Source organism: Centroberyx gerrardi, unplaced genomic scaffold (assembly GCF_048128805.1).
Source record: "Centroberyx gerrardi isolate f3 unplaced genomic scaffold, fCenGer3.hap1.cur.20231027 Scaffold_59, whole genome shotgun sequence".
Classification (NCBI taxonomy): domain Eukaryota; kingdom Metazoa; phylum Chordata; class Actinopteri; order Beryciformes; family Berycidae; genus Centroberyx; species Centroberyx gerrardi.
This window is the reverse complement of record NW_027605193.1, coordinates 174,805-195,115: the sequence shown is the minus strand read 5'-3', so window position 1 is coordinate 195,115 and position 20,311 is coordinate 174,805. Positions and strand designations below refer to the sequence as shown.

Here is a 20,311-nt window from a genome sequence, read left to right as displayed (position 1 = left end):
TTACTGTTATCCTCACTTCACCTGCGCCATCGACACCGAAAACATCCGGCGAGTTTTCAACGACTGTCGTGACATCATCCAGCGCATGCACCTCCGGCAGTACGAGCTGCTCTGATTGGTCGGTCCGCCGGCCCCGCCCCCTTCAGATAGTCTGGAAACACACTGCAATATTCATAGTTGATTTGAACCGGCTAATCTATGAGTTAATCTGTGGTACTAATAGGTCATCAATACTGATTGGTAATCAATATTGATAGATAAGCGATCATTTAGGATGTTCTGATACTAATATTATAGATTATATATTCTGTATATGATGACACATGTAACATGTATTTCTATGTAGAAACAGGAGACTAAGTTTAGTTGTTTGGAATGGGATGTGATTGATTGGTGAATATTGACTATTGATGAGGATAGACAGAGAGAGAATAGAGTATCTGCCTCCGTTTGCCTTTCTGTCCGTCTGTCTGTCTGTCTGTCTGTCTTTCTTTCTTTCTTTCTCTCTCTCTGTTTTTGTTTTTTCCTCTTTTTTCCAGCCTCACTTTGGTTTTTGTTTTCCTCCGTCTCTCTCGCTGTACTTCCTGATGAAGGGGTTTGTGGGTAGTGGAGTTACAATGGAAAGAAATACAGGAAGTGTTGTCATGACGATGATGTAGCACTACCATATTTATTACATTCTGCTTGTTTTACTGTGGTTGCCATGGGAACAGTCTGACTGATATATGACATACAATATGGAACTGTGGGGACGGAGTTTAGTAAAATAGCTTTAAAATAGTTTTACTTCTATAAATATTAGAATCAAAATATATTTTTTAATCTGTTTCTGAACTTGTACAGCAGGGAGGATGAGTCCGTTATTGTTATTATTATTATTCTTATTATTATTATTATTATACTTTGTGCCTTTTCTACCAGGTGGGTGGAGTTAATAATCTCTCTGGGATTGGCTGGTCTGGTCTGATCTGTTCTCTGATTGGGTGTTCCAGAGCCAGATAACGTCAAGCGTCAGTGAAAACAAATCTGGAGGGAAAAGTTCAACTGTCTCAAAAACAACCCTCCTATCTCCTAATGATCCTCCTATCTCCTAACGAACCCTCCTGTCTCCCAACGAACCCCCCCTGTCTCCTAACAAACCCTCCTACCTCCTAACGAACCCTAACAAACCCTCCTAACGAACCCTCCTATCGCCTAACGAACCCTCCTAACAAACCCTCCTACCGCCTAACGAACCCTCCTAACAAACCCTCCTACCGCCTAACCTACCCTCCTATCTCCTAACGAACCCTCCTACCTTCTAACAAACCCTCTTGTCTCCTAACGAACCCTCCTACCTCCTAACAAACCCTCCTAACAAACCCTCCTACCGCCTAACCTACCCTCCTACCTCCTAACAAACCCTCCTAACGAACCCTCTTGTCTCCTAACGAACCCTCCTACCTCCTAACAAACCCTCCTAACGAACCCTTCTACCTCCTAACCTATGCTTCTATCTCCTAACAAACCCTCCTACTTCCTAACAAACCCTCCTACCTCCTAACAAACCCTCCTAACGAACCCTTCTACCTCCTAACCTACGCTCCTATCTCCTAACGAACCCTCCGACTTCCTAACGAACCCTCCTACCTCCTAATGAACCCTCCGACTTCCTAACGACCCCTCCTACTTCCTAACGAATCCTCCTACCTCCTAACGAACCCTCCTACTTCCTAACGAACCCTCCTACCTCCTAAAACCTCCAGATCCTGATGTGGTGCCTGAACCAACTCTGTCTATAAGGCTCTGCACTAGTATCTGTGTATAGCAGTATAATACTGTAGTACTACTGTAGTACTATGGTACTGTAGTACTATTGTAGTAGTACTACTGTAGTACTATGGTACTGTTACTGAACAGATGAACTGGTCACCAAACAGTCAACAGGAATCATGGGATTGTCTGTAGTCCAGTTTGACATTCATTAATGAAGATTAGACATTTTCTCCACTGGAGCAGGAATCATTAACATGTTTCAGTTAATAATTTGCATATTTAATGAGTAAACATTTACATATTTAATGAGTAAACATTTACATATTTAATGAGTAAACATTTACATATTTATGAGCTCTAAAGGCCCATTCACACCTAGAGCAACAACTATAAAGATAACTAAACTATTATCATATGCTGTTGCTCACAGCGTTCACACTACAATGATATCGTCGGGAATATTCAGAGAAAATATGGAGCATGATGACTTTACCGTCATACTTTTATTTTACTCGCGCTCTAAAGTAAATAACGACACAGCCGAAGGATTTGGGTTCATGAATTACAGCAAAAGAGAGAAGAGCTGCAGAATCAATAATGCTCTTTTACGGCGCTTTCATGACATTATTGTGCTTTGTTTATATGAAAGCTGGTGGAAGTCACCAAGTGAAGCTGTTCATGTCTTTACCAGGTGACTCTGAACACACTGCTGTGGATCAAAGAGGCGTCTCCATGTTGAGAGAAACACCTGAACTTCACCGTGGATAAACAGGTTTTCAATACTGGAGGGACACACTGTTAGCTCCCGGTCAGAGACATTAAAGAGATAGGATAACAGATAAAAGATAGGATACTAGATAAAAGATAGGATAACAGATAAAAGATAGAATACTAGATAAAAGATAGGATAACAGATAAAAGATAGGATACTAGATAAAAGATAGGATAACAGATAAAAGATAGGATAACAGATAAAAGATAGGATACTAGATAAAAGATAGGATAATAACACATTTGCCCTCAGCAGATCAGGTTCAACACATGATGCTGTTTTGTTAGTTAGATAACTAGCAAATCCTCTAGTTAGCGAGTTAACTAGCTTCCGGGTCAGTGAACGCCTCGCCGCTGATCCCAGCAGCTCTTCATCCCGACCGGTTCGTCACGTTTCTCCTCAACATGTTTAGAGCCGATGGTCTCTGTCAGATCGCTCCGCGATCGCTGTTTTTATAGTTATAGTTGTAGTGTGAACACAGACGTTCTGTTTACTGAGAACGATTTAAATCTTTATAGTTAGTTATCTTATAGTTATAGTTATCTTATAGTTATCGTTATCTTTATAGTTATAGTTATCTTATAGTTATCGTTATCTTTATAGTTATAGTTATCTTATCGTAATCTTTGTAGTTATCGTTGTCTTTAGTTATCATTATCTTTATAGTTATAGTTATCTTATAGTTATAGTTATCTTATAGTTATCGTTATCTTTATAGTTATAGTTATCTTATAGTTATCGTTATCTTTATAGTTATAGTTATCTTATAGTTATAGTTATCTTATAGTTATCGTTATCTTTATAGTTATAGTTATCTTATAGTTATCGTTATCTTTATAGTTATAGTTATCTTATCGTAATCTTTATAGTTATCGTTGTCTTTAGTTATCATTATCTTATAGTTATCGTTATCTTTATAGTTATTGTTATCTTTATAGTTATTGTTATCTTTATAGTTATCCTTCTAGATGTGAGTGGGCCTTTACATGTACTGATGAGTAATGATTTACATATTTTATTGAGTAATCAGTGACATGTTTAATAAGTAATCGTTAGCATATTTCAATAAATAATCCTTCATTTCCATGAGTAATCATTAGTGTTTTTTTCAGTCATGAATATTAATGAGAATACCAGGAAGAGGATGATGATGTCAGCCACTTTGTACTGTTTCAACTGTATTTCTACTTTAATAAAACCATTAGACAACAAAACAGAGTCTGTCTTCACTGACATCACAACAGGAAATGAATCACCTGGAACAGGAAGCAGGAAGCAGCTGAAGGTCGAGACGTTCGTTAGTGACGGGAGTTACGGCTCTTTGAAGGTTTCTGTGTGTGTGTGTGTGTGTGTGTGTGTGTGTTTACACAACTAAATCTAATAATGCACATACGAGTCGCCTAATGTCTGTCAGAGGACTGTAACATCTGAGTATTGGCATGAATAACATGAAAATATGTGACAGAGAGAGAGGGAGACAGAGAGAGAGACACTGCGATTTAGGGATTCATTTTTTACAGTGTGCTTCTGTGACAACTCTGTGTTTTCTCTCTCTTTCTTTGTCTCTGTCGGTGTCTCTCGCCCACAGGAAAGCCAGGCTGTAAAAAATGTGGGTTTCCATTGTAAATCCAAATCTAATGATATTCTTCTCAATGAGGAAGATTTTTTCAAATTCATAGTAAGATCTGATGATGTTTAAGTTTGTAGGAATCAGATTTGGGTTAATTTATGTAAAAATACAAACTTTACAGCCTCACTTTCCTTTGGACGAGCGACATAGAAAGAGACATAGAAAGAGAGAGACAACTCCCATTACTCCCTAAACCGCTCTCTCTCTTTCTGTCTCTCTCGCTCTGTCTCTCTCTCTCTCTCTCACTCTCTCTCTCTCCCTCTCTCTCCGTCTCTCTCTCTCTGCCTTCAGATAATCAGTATCTCCATGTTTGAGTTTGTCCTCTTCTCCCCGTTGGTTCGATCTCCACTCAGTCCAACTCCTCTTAACAAACATTTTATTAGATCCAGAGTGTCTCGGAGCGTCCTGGTGTCTCGGTGGGTGAAGACAGACACCATGTAAACCGTGTGTGTGTGTGTGTGTGTGTGTGTGTGTGTCTTGGTGGGTGAAGACAGACACCATGTAAACCGTGTGTGTGTGTGTGTGTGTGTGTGTGTCTTGGTGGGTGAAGACAGACACCATGTAAACCGTGTGTGTGTGTGTGTGTGTGTGTGTGTCTCAGTGGGTGAAGACAGACACTATGTAAACCGTGTGTGTGTGTGTGTCTCAGTGGGTGAAGACAGGCACCATGTAAACCGTGTGTGTGTGTGTGTGTGTGTGTGTCTCAGTGGGTGAAGACAGACACCATGTAAACCGTGTGTGTGTGTGTGTGTGTGTGTGTCTCAGTGGGTGAAGACAGACACCATGTAAACACGTCCGGGTTCCAGTCCGACCCGAGTCCTCTGTCGCATGTCACCCTCTGTCTCCCAGTCTTTCCTGTCTGTCTACTAATAAAGTATTAGAAGAAGAGTCCCATCCCAGTAAAGCAGAGTTCAGTTGGTCCCAGTATCACAACTTTATTACACACTTTAACATGGACAGTCACAATGAAGATTACATGTTCTGTTGAGACACTGGGAGGAGGAGCAGGACGTCATGTGATGTCAATGTAATGTAGTGTGATGTCACTGTAATGTGATGTCACTGTAATGTGATGTCACTGTGATGTAACGGGATGTCACTGTAATGTGATGTCACTGTAATGTGATGTCAAAGTAATGTGATGTCACTGTAATATAACATGACATCACTAATGTAATGTGATGTCAGTGTAATTTTATGTGATGTCCCTGTAGTGTGATGTGATGTCACTGTAATGTGATGTGATGTCACTGTAGTGTGATGTGATGTCACTGTAGTGTGATGTGATGTCACTATAATTTAGTGGTGTGTGATGCAGCTCACAGATCAGTTTGGAAATCATCAGGAAGTGCCAGGCTTAGCCCTGCCCTCCAACAGATCTTATTGGTCCACTGGCCCTCCAACAGATCTTATTGGTCCACTGGCCCTCCTGCAGCTTCTACAGCTCCTACAGTACTACTACAGTACTACTGTGTAATTCTGGACTACCTTACTAGTACAGTACTACTACAGTACTACTACAGTACTCCTGTGTAATCCTGGACTACCGTACTACTACAGTACTACTACAATACTACTGTGTAATTCTGGACTACCTTACGAGTACAGTACTACTACAGTACTACTACAGTACTACTACAGTACTCCTGGACTACAGTACTACTACAGTACTACTACAGTACTACCTACAGTACTCCTGGACTACAGTACTACTACAGTAATTGTACAGTACTACTACAGTACTCCTGTGTAATCCTGGACTACAGTACTACTACAGTACTCATGGACTACAGTACTCCTGTGTAATCCTGGACTACAGTATTACTACAGTACTCACAGAACCTTGGCTCTAAATTCAGTTTGGTCTTTTATCTCCAGTTATATCTGATTTTATTCTAAAACATGATTTCTCTGAAGTTTGTTCCTCTGTTTTATATCCATAGACAATAACTGATATTGATCATTAATAGTGTATTGATCCATGATGTCAGCGCCTTGTCCATTTGATCAGGGTTTCTGGAGATCGGTAGAGGAAGATCAGTTTGGCGTAAAGTTCCTCCTCCAACTCCAGTTCTCCAGTCTCTCTCACCTGCAACACAGCAGCCAATCAGATCAACACGCAGCAACCAATCAGATTAACACGCAGCAGCCAATCAGATCAACACGCAGCAGCCAATCAGATTAACACGCAGCAGCCAATCAGATCAACACGCAGCAACCAATCAGATCAACACGCAGCAGCCAATCAGATTAACACGCAGCAGCCAATCAGATTAACACACAGCAGCCAATCAGATCAACACGCAGCAGCCAATCAGATTAACACACAGCAACCAATCAGATCAACACACAGATTAAAACAGTGATTGTCTGGACTGCTGGACTGGACTGGACACTGGAGAACTAACACAGCGCAGGCTGTCAGCCGGTTCTTGTCAATAAAGATTTGTTGTGTACCAGGAAGATGTCGGTGCAGAGTTTGAGGATCCGGTCGACGCAGGGAAGCTCCTCGAACATGATGGAGTGACTGATCCCACTGAAGAACTCTCTGACGAACTTCCCTATCACCAACACCACCGACGCATACAGGCCCATTATACTGCAGGGAGAGACATACAGAGAGACATACAGGCCCATTATACTGCAGGGAGAGACATACAGAGAGACATACAGGCCCATTATACTGCAGGGAGAGACATACAGAGAGACATACAGGCCCATTATACTGCAGAGGACAGAGGACTAGAGAGGAGGGGTAGAGAGACACACTGGTGTGTGTGTGTGTGTGTGTGTGTGTGTGTGTGAGTGTGAGTGTGTGCGTACCCATATCCTGCCAGGAAGCCCAGACTTGGAGGACTGACTTTATCACTGAAGACAAACAGTTGAAGCCCCGCCTCCCTCCTGTCAGTCACAGTAGCTCCGCCCATCAAGGGGACCAAGCTGTCAGCTGGTTGGTCGACTATCCACCACTCCTGGATTTCTTGGCTCTGATTGGTCGACCGCTCCAACGCCAACAGGATGTCCTTGAAGCGGTCGTCTGATTGGAGGAGAGAGAGGAGCCACATGATTGGAGGAGGGAGAGGAGCCACATGATTGGAGGAGAAGAAGCTGTAGTACTACTACATAGTATAACAGTACTGTGTAAACCAAAACACAGTACACTACTACTATAGAACACTACCTACTATACTACATAGTAGAGTAGTACTGTATATAACACTACATATAGTGTTAGTACATAGTTTACATGTACATACTAGACTGTAGAATACTAGTTGGTATACTAGGACTGTAGAATACCACATAGTATAATAGGATTAGTAGGAGTATAGAACATTATTACATACATTACATGTGGTACTACATAGAATGACAGTATATAGTAGCACTGTCTAGATTACTACATCTTAAGGTAGGACTATAGAACACATAGTATACCACATAGTACACTAAGACTATAGAACATATAGTATACTACATAGTACACTAAGACTATAGAACACACTAGCATACATATACTAGGACTAGTATAGTATACTAGTATCTAGTAGTTGCCTGATATCAGACAGAATTGTCAACTTGTTACACTCCATTTCCATCTTCAGTCTGACATTGCCTCCACTCTAACCGATTTCCGTGGGGGAGGGGGATTCGATTTTCCCTAACCAATCACTAGAGACCAACGTATCCGCCTGAATCTAACGTCATTTTAAGTCGACACTGATGCGTAGCCATGACAACACCAGAGACGGTTCAGAAAGTATAGAGCATCTTTGACAACACGGAGCGAAGTAAAAAGAAAGTACGACGTCGGGCGATATTGAGAAGACATGCCGTCTATGTAAACAGCCTCGATAGCATCTTGTCTACAGCGGTCGCCATTGTTGTTATTACTCCTCCTTGGTTCCAGCGCACAGCTTGACAACGCTTGACAACAGCTTGACAACGCCGTTAGTCCCGCCCGTGGCGCTGATTGGCTAATCGTTAGTCCCCCCCGGCGCTCATTGGACCGATCATTTTTCAACCGAGAAACCGCTGTTTCATGTCACGATGCCAGACCAGAAGCAGTCAACTGGTGGAGTCGGTGGATTCAAAGGTCTGGACCCAGGCAAATCTAGTAGTATAGTGTGTACTGTAAATGTCTGTAAAACTTCATAAGTGTGTACCTGTGTACAGCTGGTCGATGGGTTTGGCGTTGGAGTCACTGGGCGCTCGAAGGAAACATGGAAGAACCTCCTGTATCACCCTGAAAACACACACACACACACACACACACACACACACACACACACACACACACACACACACACAGTGGTCACCTTTTAAAGCAGACATCCCTCTCTTCTTTCTCTCAACAAGCTTTATTGGCAGGACAAGACAATTTGTGTTGCCAAAGCATTTGCAAGAATATAATCATCAACAATAAACAATCATATTAAGAAGTCAAATATTATACATCTCATACGTCTTGGTGTGTGTTGGTCTGTGTCTTGGTGTGTGTTGGTGTGTGTTGGTCTGTGTCTTGGTGTGTGTTGGTCTGTGTCTTGGTGTGTGTTGGTCTGTGTTGGTCTGAGTCTTGGTGTGTGTTGGTCTGTGTCTTGGTGTGTTGGTCTGTGTCTTGGTGTGTGTTGGTCTGTGTCTTGGTGTGTGTTGGTCTGTGTCTTGGTGTGTTGGTCTGTGTCTTGGTGTGTTGGTCTGTGTCTTGGTGTGTGTTGGTCTGTGTCTTGGTGTGTTGGTCTGTGTCTTGGTGTGTGTTGGTCTGTGTCTTGGTGTGTTGGTCTGTGTTGGTCTGTGTCTTGGTGTGTGTTGGTCTGTGTCTTGGTGTGTGTTGGTCTGTGTTTGGTGTGTGTTGGTCTGTGTCTTGGTCTGTGTTGGTCTGTGTCTTGGTGTGTTGGTCTGTGTCTTGGTGTGTTGGTCTGTGTCTTGGTGTGTGTTGGTCTGTGTCTTGGTGTGTTGGTCTGTGTCTTGGTGTGTGTTGGTCTGTGTCTTGGTGTGTGTTGGTCTGTGTCTTGGTGCATTGGTCTGTGTCTTGGTGTGTGTTGGTCTGAGTGGTGTGTGTTGGTCTGTGTCTTGGTGTGTTGGTCTGAGTCTTGGTGTGTGTTGGTCTGTGTTTGGTGTGTGTTGGTCTGTGTCTTGGTGTGTTGGTCTGTGTCTTGGTGTGTGTTGGTCTGTGTCTTGGTGCGTTGGTCTGAGTCTTGGTGTGTGTTGGTCTGTGTTTGGTGTGTGTTGGTCTGTGTCTTGGTGTGTGTTGGTCTGTGTCTTGGTGTGTTGGTCTGAGTCTTGGTGTGTGTTGGTCTGTGTCTTGGTGCGTTGGTCTGTGTTTGGTGTGTGTTGGTCTGTGCCTTGGTGTGTTGGTCTGAGTCTTGGTGTGTGTTGGTCTGTGTTTGGTGTGTTGGTCTGAGTCTTGGTGTGTGTTGGTCTGTGTTTGGTGTGTGTTGGTCTGTGTCTTGGTGTGTGTTGGTCTGTGTTTGGTGTGTGTTGGTCTGAGTGGTGTGTGTTGGTCTGTGTTTGGTGTGTGTTGGTCTGAGTCTTGGTGTGTGTTGGTCTGTGTTTGGTGTGTGTTGGTCTGTGTCTTGGTGTGTGTTGGTCTGTGTCTTGGTGTGTTGGTCTGAGTCTTGGTGTGTGTTGGTCTGTGTTTGGTGTGTGTTGGTCTGTGTCTTGGTGTGTTGGTCTGTGTTTGGTGTGTGTTGGTCTGTGTTTGGTGTGTGTTGGTCTGTGTCTTGGTGTGTTGGTCTGTGTTTGGTGTGTGTTGGTCTGTGTTTGGTGTGTGTTGGTCTGTGTCTTGGTGTGTGTTGGTCTGTGTCTTGGTGTGTTTTGGTCTGTGCCTTGGTGTGTGTTGGTCTGTGTCTTGGTGTGTTGGTCTGTGTTTGGTGTGTGTTGGTCTGTGTCTTGGTGTGTTGGTCTGTGTTTGGTGTGTGTTGGTCTGTGTTTGGTGTGTGTTGGTCTGTGTCTTGGTGTGTGTTGGTCTGTGTCTTGGTGCATTGGTCTGTGTTTGGTGTGTTGGTCTGTGCCTTGGTGTGTGTTGGTCTGAGTGGTGTGTGTTGGTCTGTGTCTTGGTGTGTGTTGGTCTGTGTTTGGTGTGTGTTGGTCTGTGTCTTGGTGTGTGTTGGTCTGTGTCTTGGTGTGTGTTGGTCTGTGTCTTGGTGTGTGTTGGTCTGTGTTTGGTGTGTGTTGGTCTGTGTCTTGGTGTGTTGGTCTGTGTTTGGTGTGTGTTGGTCTGTGTCTTGGTGTGTTGGTCTGTGTTTGGTGTGTGTTGGTCTGTGTCTTGGTGTGTTGGTCTGTGTTTGGTGTGTGTTGGTCTGTGTCTTGGTGTGTTGGTCTGTGTTTGGTGTGTGTTGGTCTGTGTCTTGGTGTGTTGGTCTGTGTTTGGTGTGTGTTGGTCTGTGTTTGGTGTGTGTTGGTCTGTGTCTTGGTGTGTGTTGGTCTGTGTCTTGGTGTGTGTTGGTCTGTGTTTGGTGTGTGTTGGTCTGTGTCTTGGTGTGTTGGTCTGAGTCTTGGTGTGTGTTGGTCTGTGTTTGGTGTGTGTTGGTCTGTGTCTTGGTGTGTGTTGGTCTGTGTCTTGGTGTGTGTTGGTCTGTGTCTTGGTGTGTGTTGGTCTGTGTTTGGTGTGTGTTGGTCTGTGTCTTGGTGTGTGTTGGTCTGAGTCTTGGTGTGTGTTGGTCTGTGTCTTGGTGTGTTGGTCTGAGTCTTGGTGTGTGTTGGTCTGTGTTTGGTGTGTGTTGGTCTGTATCTTGGTGTGTGTTGGTCTGTGTTTGGTGTGTGTTGGTCTGTGTCTTGGTGTGTGTTGGTCTTTGTTTGGTGTGTGTTGGTCTGTGTTTGGTGTGTGTTGGTCTGTGTCTTGGTGTGTGTTGGTCTGTGTTTGGTGTGTGTTGGTCTGTGTTTGGTGTGTGTTGGTCTGTGTCTTGGTGTGTTGGTCTGTGTCTTGGTGTGTGTTGGTCTGTGTCTTGGTGTGTTGGTCTGTGTCTTGGTGTGTTGGTCTGAGTCTTGGTGTGTGTTGGTCTGTGTTTGGTGTGTGTTGGTCTGTGTCTTGGTGTGTTGGTCTGTGTTTGGTGTGTGTTGGTCTGTGTTTGGTGTGTGTTGGTCTGTGTCTTGGTGTGTGTTGGTCTGTGTTTGGTGTGTGTTGGTCTGTGTCTTGGTGTGTTGGTCTGTGTTTGGTGTGTGTTGGTCTGTGTCTTGGTGTGTTGGTCTGTGTTTGGTGTGTGTTGGTCTGTGTTTGGTGGGTGTTGGTCTGTGTCTTGGTGTGTGTTGGTCTGTGTTTGGTGTGTGTTGGTCTGTGTCTTGGTGTGTGTTGGTCTGTGTCTTGGTGTGTTGGTCTGTGTTTGGTGTGTGTTGGTCTGTGTCTTGGTGTGTTGGTCTGTGTTTGGTGTGTGTTGGTCTGTGTTTGGTGTGTGTTTGTCTGAGTCTTGGTGTGTGTTGGTCTGTGTTTGGTGTGTGTTGGTCTGTGTCTTGGTGTGTTGGTCTGTGTTTGGTGTGTGTTGGTCTGTGTTTGGTGTGTGTTGGTCTGTGTCTTGGTGTGTGTTGGTCTGTGTTTGGTGTGTGTTGGTCTGTGTCTTGGTGTGTTGGTCTGTGTTTGGTGTGTGTTGGTCTGTGTCTTGGTGTGTTGGTCTGTGTTTGGTGTGTGTTGGTCTGTGTTTGGTGTGTGTTGGTCTGTGTCTTGGTGTGTGTTGGTCTGTGTTTGGTGTGTGTTGGTCTGTGTCTTGGTGTGTGTTGGTCTGTGTCTTGGTGTGTGTTGGTCTGTGTTTGGTGTGTGTTGGTCTGTGTCTTGGTGTGTGTTGGTCTGTGTCTTGGTGTGTGTTGGTCTGTGTTTGGTGTGTGTTGGTCTGTGCCTCGGTGTGTTGGTCTGAGTGGTGTGTGTTGGTCTGTGTCTTGGTGTGTGTTGGTCTGTGTCTTGGTGTGTGTTGGTCTGTGTTTGGTGTGTGTTGGTCTGTGCCTCGGTGTGTTGGTCTGAGTGGTGTGTGTTGGTCTGTGTCTTGGTGTGTTGGTCTGAGTCTTGGTGTGTGTTGGTCTGTGTTTGGTGTGTGTTGGTCTGTGTCTTGGTGTGTGTTGGTCTGTGTCTTGGTGTGTGTTGGTCTGTGTTTGGTGTGTGTTGGTCTGTGTGTTGGTGTGTGTTGGTCTGAGTCTTGGTGTGTGTTGGTCTGTGTCTTGGTGTGTGTTGGTCTGTGTCTTGGTGTGTGTTGGTCTGTGTCTTGGTGTGTGTTGGTCTGTGTCTTGGTGTGTGTTGGTCTGTGTCTTGGTGTGTTGGTCTGTGTCTTGGTGTGTGTTGGTCTGTGTTGGTCTGAGTCTTGGTGTGTTGGTCTGTGTCTTGGTGTGTGTTGGTCTGTGTCTTGGTGTGTGTTGGTCTGTGTCTTGGTGCATTGGTCTGTGTTTGGTGTGTGTTGGTCTGTGCCTTGGTGTGTATTGGTCTGAGTGGTGTGTGTTGGTCTGTGTCTTGGTGTGTTGGTCTGAGTCTTGGTGTGTGTTGGTCTGTGTCTTGGTGTGTTGGTCTGTGTCTTGGTGTGTGTTGGTCTGTGTCTTGGTGCGTTGGTCTGTGTTTGGTGTGTGTTGGTCTGTGCCTTGGTGTGTGTTGGTCTGAGTGGTGTGTGTTGGTCTGTGTCTTGGTGTGTTGGTCTGAGTCTTGGTGTGTGTTGGTCTGTGTTTGGTGTGTGTTGGTCTGTGTCTTGGTGTGTTGGTCTGTGTCTTGGTGTGTTGGTCTGTGTTTGGTGTGTGTTGGTCTGTGCCTTGGTGTGTGTTGGTCTGAGTGGTGTGTGTTGGTCTGTGTCTTGGTGTGTTGGTCTGAGTCGTTTGTGTTGGTCTGTGTTTGGTGTGTGTTGGTCTGTGTTTGGTGCTGGCTACAGAGAAGGGCTTGATATTTTAATGATGGCTGGTCTGATTGCATCTCCAAGATGGCGCTGCGACCAGTTGCCACGGTGTGTTGGTGCGCTCTTTTTTGTTTGTTTTTAGTGTTTAATTCCGTTTATTGTGATTCCACTCGGACTATCTACACGAGGGACCAGATAATAAACATCAGGAACTCGACAACATCGGATTTATGTCCCAATTTTCTCGCCTCATCCATGGATTTACGGGACATTTTGGTCAAAGGCGCTCTAGCCCTTGGCCAAGCGGTGTTGCGGAGACGGAGAGGCAAGCGCGCCGGGGCCCTAGTGCGCTTCAGGGAGAGAGGATTACGCACGCCTCTACCGGGAATACTCCTCTCAAATGTCCGCTCACTGTGCAACAAAATGGACGAATTGCGTCTTCTTATCAGGCCACATAGAGACTTTTCTCTCTCTTCTGTTCTGTGTTTTACGGAATCGTGGCTGTGTGATTCTACACCGGACTCCGCCGTACAACTACCCGGCTTCCAGCTCCTACGCGCGGACCGCGACCCGAAGCTTTCACACAAAACAAAAGGTGGAGGGATTTGTTTCTATATAAACCAAGGCTGGTGCAACGATGTAAAAGTGATTTCACAAACTTATTCTCCTGACCTACAGACCGTTTTATTCTCCCCGTGAATTCACTTCCTTTATACTGGCTGGCATTTACATCCCCCCGCAAGCCGACGTGCAAGAGGCTCAACGCCAACTCGCCGAACAAATATTGGGAGTGGAGAGAGGGAACCCGTACTCCCCAGTTATTGTCCTCAGGGACTTTAACAAGGGCAACTTAAGCCACGAACTCCCCAAATATAAACAGCTAATTAAATGCCCGACCAGGGAGGAGAAGACTGTGGATCATTGTTACAGCACTATCAACAGAGCTTATCGCGCAGTCCCCCGCGCAGCTCTGGGACTATCTGACCACGCTCTTATTCATCTGATCCCAACATATAGGCAGAAACTAAAACTTTCTAAACCTGTTGTGTGGAGAACTAAGAATTGGGGCAACAGAGAAGCAGTGGAGGAACTGCATGACTGCCTGGATAACACAGACTAGGACATTTTCAGGACTGCTTCCAACAGCCTGGACGAATACACAGAGGCTGTGACGTCATACATCAGCTTCTGTGAAGACAGCTGTATTCCAACACGCACCAGGGTGAGTTATAACAATGACAAACCCTGGTTCACAGCAAGACTCAGACAGCTGCGTTTGGAGAAGGAGAGGGCTTTCAAGAGTGGAGACAGGGATTGGTTTAGACTGGCTATTTACACGTTTGGCAAGGCGATTAAGGAGGCCAAACGACAGTACTCTAAGAAGCTGGAACAACGAGTCTCCGCCAACGACTCCTCGTCAGTCTGGAAGGGACTACGGGAGATCACAGACTATAAAACCAAATCCCTACACTCTATGAATGACCTCAGACTTGCAAATGACCTGAATGAATTCTACTGTAGATTTGACAGACAATGGAACAGTCCTGACTCTGACCCTCACACCCAGCCCCCCTCAACAGCTTCTACACCTCTTTCTTCCAGCCAGGACAGAGACACCCCCCCCTCCAGACCCAGACACCCCCAGACAGCCCACGCCCCCCCCCAGCTCCATCACACCTCTCTCCATCCTGGAGAGAGACGTTATCAAGCTCTTCAAAAGACAGAACCCCCGCAAGGCAGCTCACCCTCCACACTGAAGCACTGCACAGACCAGCTGTCTCCAGTGTTCACGGACATCTTTAACACCTCACTGGACGAATGCATGGTACCTGCCTGCTTCAAAACATCGACCATCATCCCCGTTCCCAAAAAGCCGAGGATCACAGGCCTTAATGACTACAGACCAGTAGCTCTGACCTCTGTGGTAATGAAGACCTTCGAGTGCCTCGTGCTGGCCCACCTCAAGGCCATCACTGACCCCCTCCTCGACCCACTGCAGTTTGCCTACAGAGCCAACAGGTCTGTAGACGACGCAGTCAACATGGGACTCCACTTCATCCTCCAGCACCTAGACTCCCCCGGCACCTACGCCAGGATCCTGTTTGTGGACTTCAGCTCTGCATTCAATACCATCGCCCCAGCTCTTCTCCAGGACAAACTATCCCAGCTGAACATGCCTGAGCCCACCTGCAGGTGGATCACTGACTTCCTGACAGACAGGAAGCAGTACGTGCGGATGGGCAAGCTTGTCTCTGAGCCCCGGACTGGGGCCCCACAAGGCTGTGTGCTCTCTCCTCTACTCTTCTCCCTCTACACCAACAACTGCACCTCTAGCCACCCTTCTGTAAAACTCCTGAAGTTTGCGGACGACACAACCCTCATTGGATTAATCAACGGGGATGAGTCCGTCTGGCTGCACCTTCCTGGTGCAGCCAGAACAACCTGGAGCTGAATGCTCTGAAAACTGTAGAGATGGTTGCAGACTTCAGGAGGAGCCCAGCCCCAACGGCCCCCCTCACCATGTGTGACTCCCCAGTTAACACTGTGGAGTCATTCAGATTCCTGGGAACAATAATCTCCCAGGACCTCAGGTGGGAGGAGAACATCACTGCCACCACCAAGAAGGCCCAACAGAGGATGTTCTTCCTGCGGCAGGTGAAAAAACTCAAAATGCCGCAGAAAACGATGGTCCAGTTCTACACGGCCATCGAGTCCATCCTCACCTCATCGATCACCGTCTGGTACGCTGCCTCCACCGCCAAGGACAGAGGCAGACTGCAGCGGATCATCCGATCAGCCGAGAAGATCATCGGCTGCAACCTGCCGTCTCTACTGGAACTGTACAACTCCAGGACCAGGAAGAGAGCGGGAAAGATCATCGCTGATCCTTCCCATCCCGGTCACCACCTCTTCCAAAGACTTCCATCCGGCAAAAGGTTCCGGTCTATCAAGACCAAAACCTCACGCCACCTGAACAGTTTCTTCCCCATGGCAGTGGGGCTCACAAACAAGCCCCCTGCCTCTCACTGACTCTCTGCCTCTCACTGACCCAAACGACACTGCACGCATACACAAACACTCACACACACACACACACACACACACACACACACACACACATGCACTGTTGTTCCTGCAACACCAATATCTCCCACCTCACCATACAATTAACATGTGCAATACATTGTGTATATTTTGTATATATGTTGTTAATATTTTGTTAATATTTTGATATTTCTTGTATTTTGCTATATTTATGTACCTTATGCATCAACCACACCAAGTCACTTTCCTTGTATGTGCAAACATACTTGGCATAATAAAAGAATTCTGATTGGTTTAAGTGTTGCCAGAATTTATAAGCTTTCTTTTTAATCTCTCTCTCGCTCTCGCTCTCTCACTCTCTCTTACACAGGAAGTGTTCTGGTTCCGTTCAGTAGTTGGATCAGCTCCAGTCGGGTTTGATCATCCAGGAAAGTCACATGTTTACCGGACGCAAGCTCCGCCTTCGCCCCAAGACTCAGGTTCCTGTTTAGAACACAAACACTGAGAATCAACTTCCTGAAATCGAACACATAGAATCACATAAAGTTAGACTGATATTTGGCTCACACTATATGTTGGTTCAACCAATATTTGGGAAGAAAATAACATTATGAAGAGTTTCAGCACCGCAGCACTGAAACCTTCTCAAGCTAAATGATCTGCTGAAAGCAACGGTATGCTAGTTCTCCTAGACGAAAGCACTTTGACATCCATCTTACCTGTCAAATAGAAAATGTGTTTCCATTAGTGACCATGTTTCCTCTGTCTTTTGGTTAGATGTGGCGTACCTCAAAGCTCAATGTTAGGTCCAATTTTATTCTTACTATACATGCTACCACTTCATCCGCCATCATATTGTTTCCCTTCACTGCTATGCCAATGATACTCCGCTGTACCTGTCAGTTAAACCCAGACTTAAGTAAGGTGGTCATACTGCATCACTGTATGTTCTGGACTGGATGTCTCAGAACTTTTTGCAATTAAACTTTGACAAAACCGAAGTTCTTGTTCTTGGCCTTCAATGTATTTCAAGACAAATTCAGCAGTGTCTTGGTCCTTCAACTGATAATGAAAAGTCTAAAAACTTAGGTGTCATTTGTGATCCAAGTTTACACCTTGAACAATACTCCAAAAAGCTTTTCAGTCATGCTTGCTCCAGCTAAAGAATACCTTACCTTGAGTTGTGTTACCTCATTGAGTTGTATTACATCACTCTGTTCTATGATTGATTATTGATCAGTCAGATCTAGGTAGGCTCTTTCTCTGTAAAGTCCTTTGAGACAGGCTGTGATGTAGGGATATGGAAATAAATTAACTTGAACATGCTTTTGTTTCTTTCTATTTGTGATTACTGTAGCACCTTATTTACTTGCCTTAACCAACAAGCCGTGGCTCTAGAAGGACTAACAGAAAGACCGACAGGACTAACAGAAGGGCTAACAGAAGGACCAACAAAAGGACCAACAGAAGGACTAACAGAAAGACCGACAGAAGGACCAACAAAAGGACCAACAGGACTGACAGAAAGACCGACAGAAGGACTAACAAAAAGACTAACAGAAGGACTAACAGAAGGACTAACAGAAAGACCAACAGAAGGACCAACAAAAGGACCAACAAAAGGACCAACAGAAGGACTAACAGAAAGACCGACAGAAGGACCAACAAAAGGACCAACAGAAGGACTAACAGAAAGACCAACAGAAGGACTAACAAAAAGACTGACAGAAGGACTAACAGAAGGACTAACAGAAAGACCAACAGAAAGACCAACAAAAGGACCAACAGAAGGACTAACAGAAAGACCAACAGAAGGACTAACAGAAAGACCAACAAAAGGACCAACAGAAGGACTAACAGAAAGACTGACAGGACTAACAGAAGGACTAAAAGAAGGACTAACAGAAGGACTGACACAACAGAAGGGGCCACTTTACTCAGCGGTCAGTTTTAGAATTGATTTCAAGATGCTACTGATAATTTAAATGCGTACCAATGCTTTCCCCTAGCTACAGCTCAGACCTGTTAACTCCCTGGGAGCCTTGGCTCTTCAGACAGAGCTCTAACCCTAAAGACTAAAGGTGACCAGGTTTTCAAAAAAATCAAAAAAACCTTTCATAAATTCACCTGCATGTTTTTCTTCTCACTATTTCATTTTTTTCCTGTTATTTTTTATTTTTATGCCTGTTTACTAATTGCTTTGTAAGATTTTTTTCTAAATAAAATACTACCACAACTACTAATGATGATGATGATGAAGATGAAGATGGTGATGAAGACCTCTGTATGGTCCAGGACACGGTGAGGGGGAAGTGCTCCAGGTTCAGGACCTCGGTCAGGTACTGCCTGCTGGGAGGACTGATGGTCCACAGAGAGTTGCTGCTTCCCTGCAGCTCCGCCAGCGTCACATCCTCCCTGCTGTAGGCCTCCAGGAACTGCAAGGCACTCTGGGAAACAGAGTTCAGACCAACACTCACCTGGTGGTGCAAAAAACTACAAACCACCTAAGACTAGTATTGTAAGTAGTACTAGTACTAGTGCAAGTAGTAGCAGTAGTAGTAGTAGTGGTAGTGGTGAAGGTAGCAGTAGTAGTAGTAGAAGTAGTAATAGTAGTGTAGGAGACAAGCCCCTCTGTTTCAAGAGCAGGAAGACATCCACACTCCTGAGGCAACAGAGACCTCCTGCCACGACAAATACGTACCACCGGAGAGACCGCATCCGCACCTGGGCAAGGCGCCGGTTACAACAACCTCATGTCACGCCAAATGAGCAAGGTCTCATAAAAGCTAGCTGACCGTGCTTTCACCCCAATGAACAAAACACTATTACTTTACTAATCTTGACACTACAGGTCCCAAGTTTGGTATCAACTTGTTTGTTTTGATCTTGACTTTTCAAATCTGACACCAGAAAGGTACTATGACCAAGTGTACAACTTCGGTGAAAATAATAGAGAATCCTAAGATTTCAAAGGTGCTATCACCCGGATCAAATCAGCATTGGTCATGGTGATAAGTAGGTGGGGAAAACGCCCCCCCCCCCCACGGCACCACTGCTGAATCTGATTGGCTGAACGCCATCCAAAGGTAGAGACACCATATTCCTTTATAAATTGTTCCCAGAGAATATTTTTTGGAGTTAGCTTGTTTCAAGATCGCTTGATCAAGAGTTTCTCCACTCCAGTCCAGTCCGTCCAACTTGGCTCCCAAAGACTCGCTCACCTCTCAAGTCCAGCAACGTCGGCCGCAGCAGACTCCAGGACACAAGCAAGTATCACAGCGATCCATTCACTTTGCTTAGTCTCCTGATTAGGGTTGTATGTATGTATATTTAACATGAAAACAATATTTTAAAGTTGTCTGAGATCAAACAACACATTTTTGATTGACAGGTGTCGATCGCCGTCATGATTTGCTCTTTTTTATTGAGGGGAGTGAGCTTATACTGCACAAGGAGGTGAAACATCATATTGCCTCCTGGCCTCTGCAGCATAGACTGTAAGCAACTAAGCAAAAAACACAGACACAGACCCAAACTAGTCCCTTAATATCCGACAACGCAGCGGGAAATCCCGGTGCAAACGAGACAGATGGACGGACAGACAGACAGACGCACGCTTCTCCATAACGTAGGCCCGATAAAACTCATTCAAAACTTTGCATTTACACAGCAGATTACCCCTGCTCTAGTCATCAGCCTATCAGAACACTTTTAGCTTGTTGAAGCAACAGATACCCACCAATGATAGGGAGAAATCAGCAAGGCTAGAGTTAGTGGGTTATTACTGACAGAATGATTTTAATCGGACATTTCAACGTCCGGTCGAGCCTTCTGACCGGGCCCAGACAATGCATCTGAAAACCGGACAGTCCGGTCAAAAACCAGGCATCTGGCAAACCTACTTGTTTGGTTTGCTAGCTAAACTAAAACGGCTAATGTGCAGGGTACGCTAATGTTTATGATAAATGTTTAATGCTTCAGTGATGTTGAAACGGGAGCTTTCGCTAACCTCTCGAAATTCTTTATATAGACTGGCGTGTCGGTCCTTAAGGTGCTTCGCCAAGTTTAACGTGTTAACCCCCTTCATCAGCAGGCACCACTCTGTAGCGTTGTTTACTGACTGAGGCAACAACCCAGCTGACTGCTACTAGTGAGAGGAGGGGCTGTGGGCAGCGGTGCAGGGTGTGTGTGTGTGTGTGTGTGTGTGGGGGGGGGGGCTAGTGGAGGTGGAGGAATAATGTTTGATTTTTCATTAAGTGAAAGCACTGCTGGTATCGATACTGTTGCAAATGAGTATTGTATCCGTTTCAA

The 20,311-nt window shown here is 45.2% G+C and overlaps 2 protein-coding genes across 2 annotated transcripts in view; one reads left to right on the top strand and one right to left on the bottom strand.

Annotated features, from left to right (window-relative positions):
• The window catches only part of LOC139924265 (guanine nucleotide-binding protein G(olf) subunit alpha-like), a 24,653-nt gene extending 24,538 nt beyond the window's left edge, over positions 1 to 115 (top strand). Inside the window, exon 12 of the mRNA XM_071915268.1 lies at positions 1 to 115. This exon is cut by the window's left edge and continues 32 nt beyond it. Coding sequence (XP_071771369.1) covers positions 1 to 115 — 115 coding nt within the window.
• Positions 116 to 5,085: 4,970 nt separating this feature from the next.
• LOC139924279 (piezo-type mechanosensitive ion channel component 2-like) overlaps positions 5,086 to 20,311 on the bottom strand; it is an 87,341-nt gene continuing 72,115 nt past the window's right edge. Inside the window, exons 46-51 of the mRNA XM_078282277.1 lie at positions 18,281 to 18,447; positions 16,367 to 16,483; positions 8,324 to 8,403; positions 6,981 to 7,194; positions 6,615 to 6,756; positions 5,086 to 6,246 (exon numbers count right to left, since the gene is read on the bottom strand). Of these exons, the coding sequence (XP_078138403.1) occupies positions 6,145 to 6,246; positions 6,615 to 6,756; positions 6,981 to 7,194; positions 8,324 to 8,403; positions 16,367 to 16,483; positions 18,281 to 18,447 (822 nt within the window). The 3' untranslated portion in view covers positions 5,086 to 6,144. The remainder of the gene's footprint in view (positions 6,247 to 6,614; positions 6,757 to 6,980; positions 7,195 to 8,323; positions 8,404 to 16,366; positions 16,484 to 18,280; positions 18,448 to 20,311) is intronic.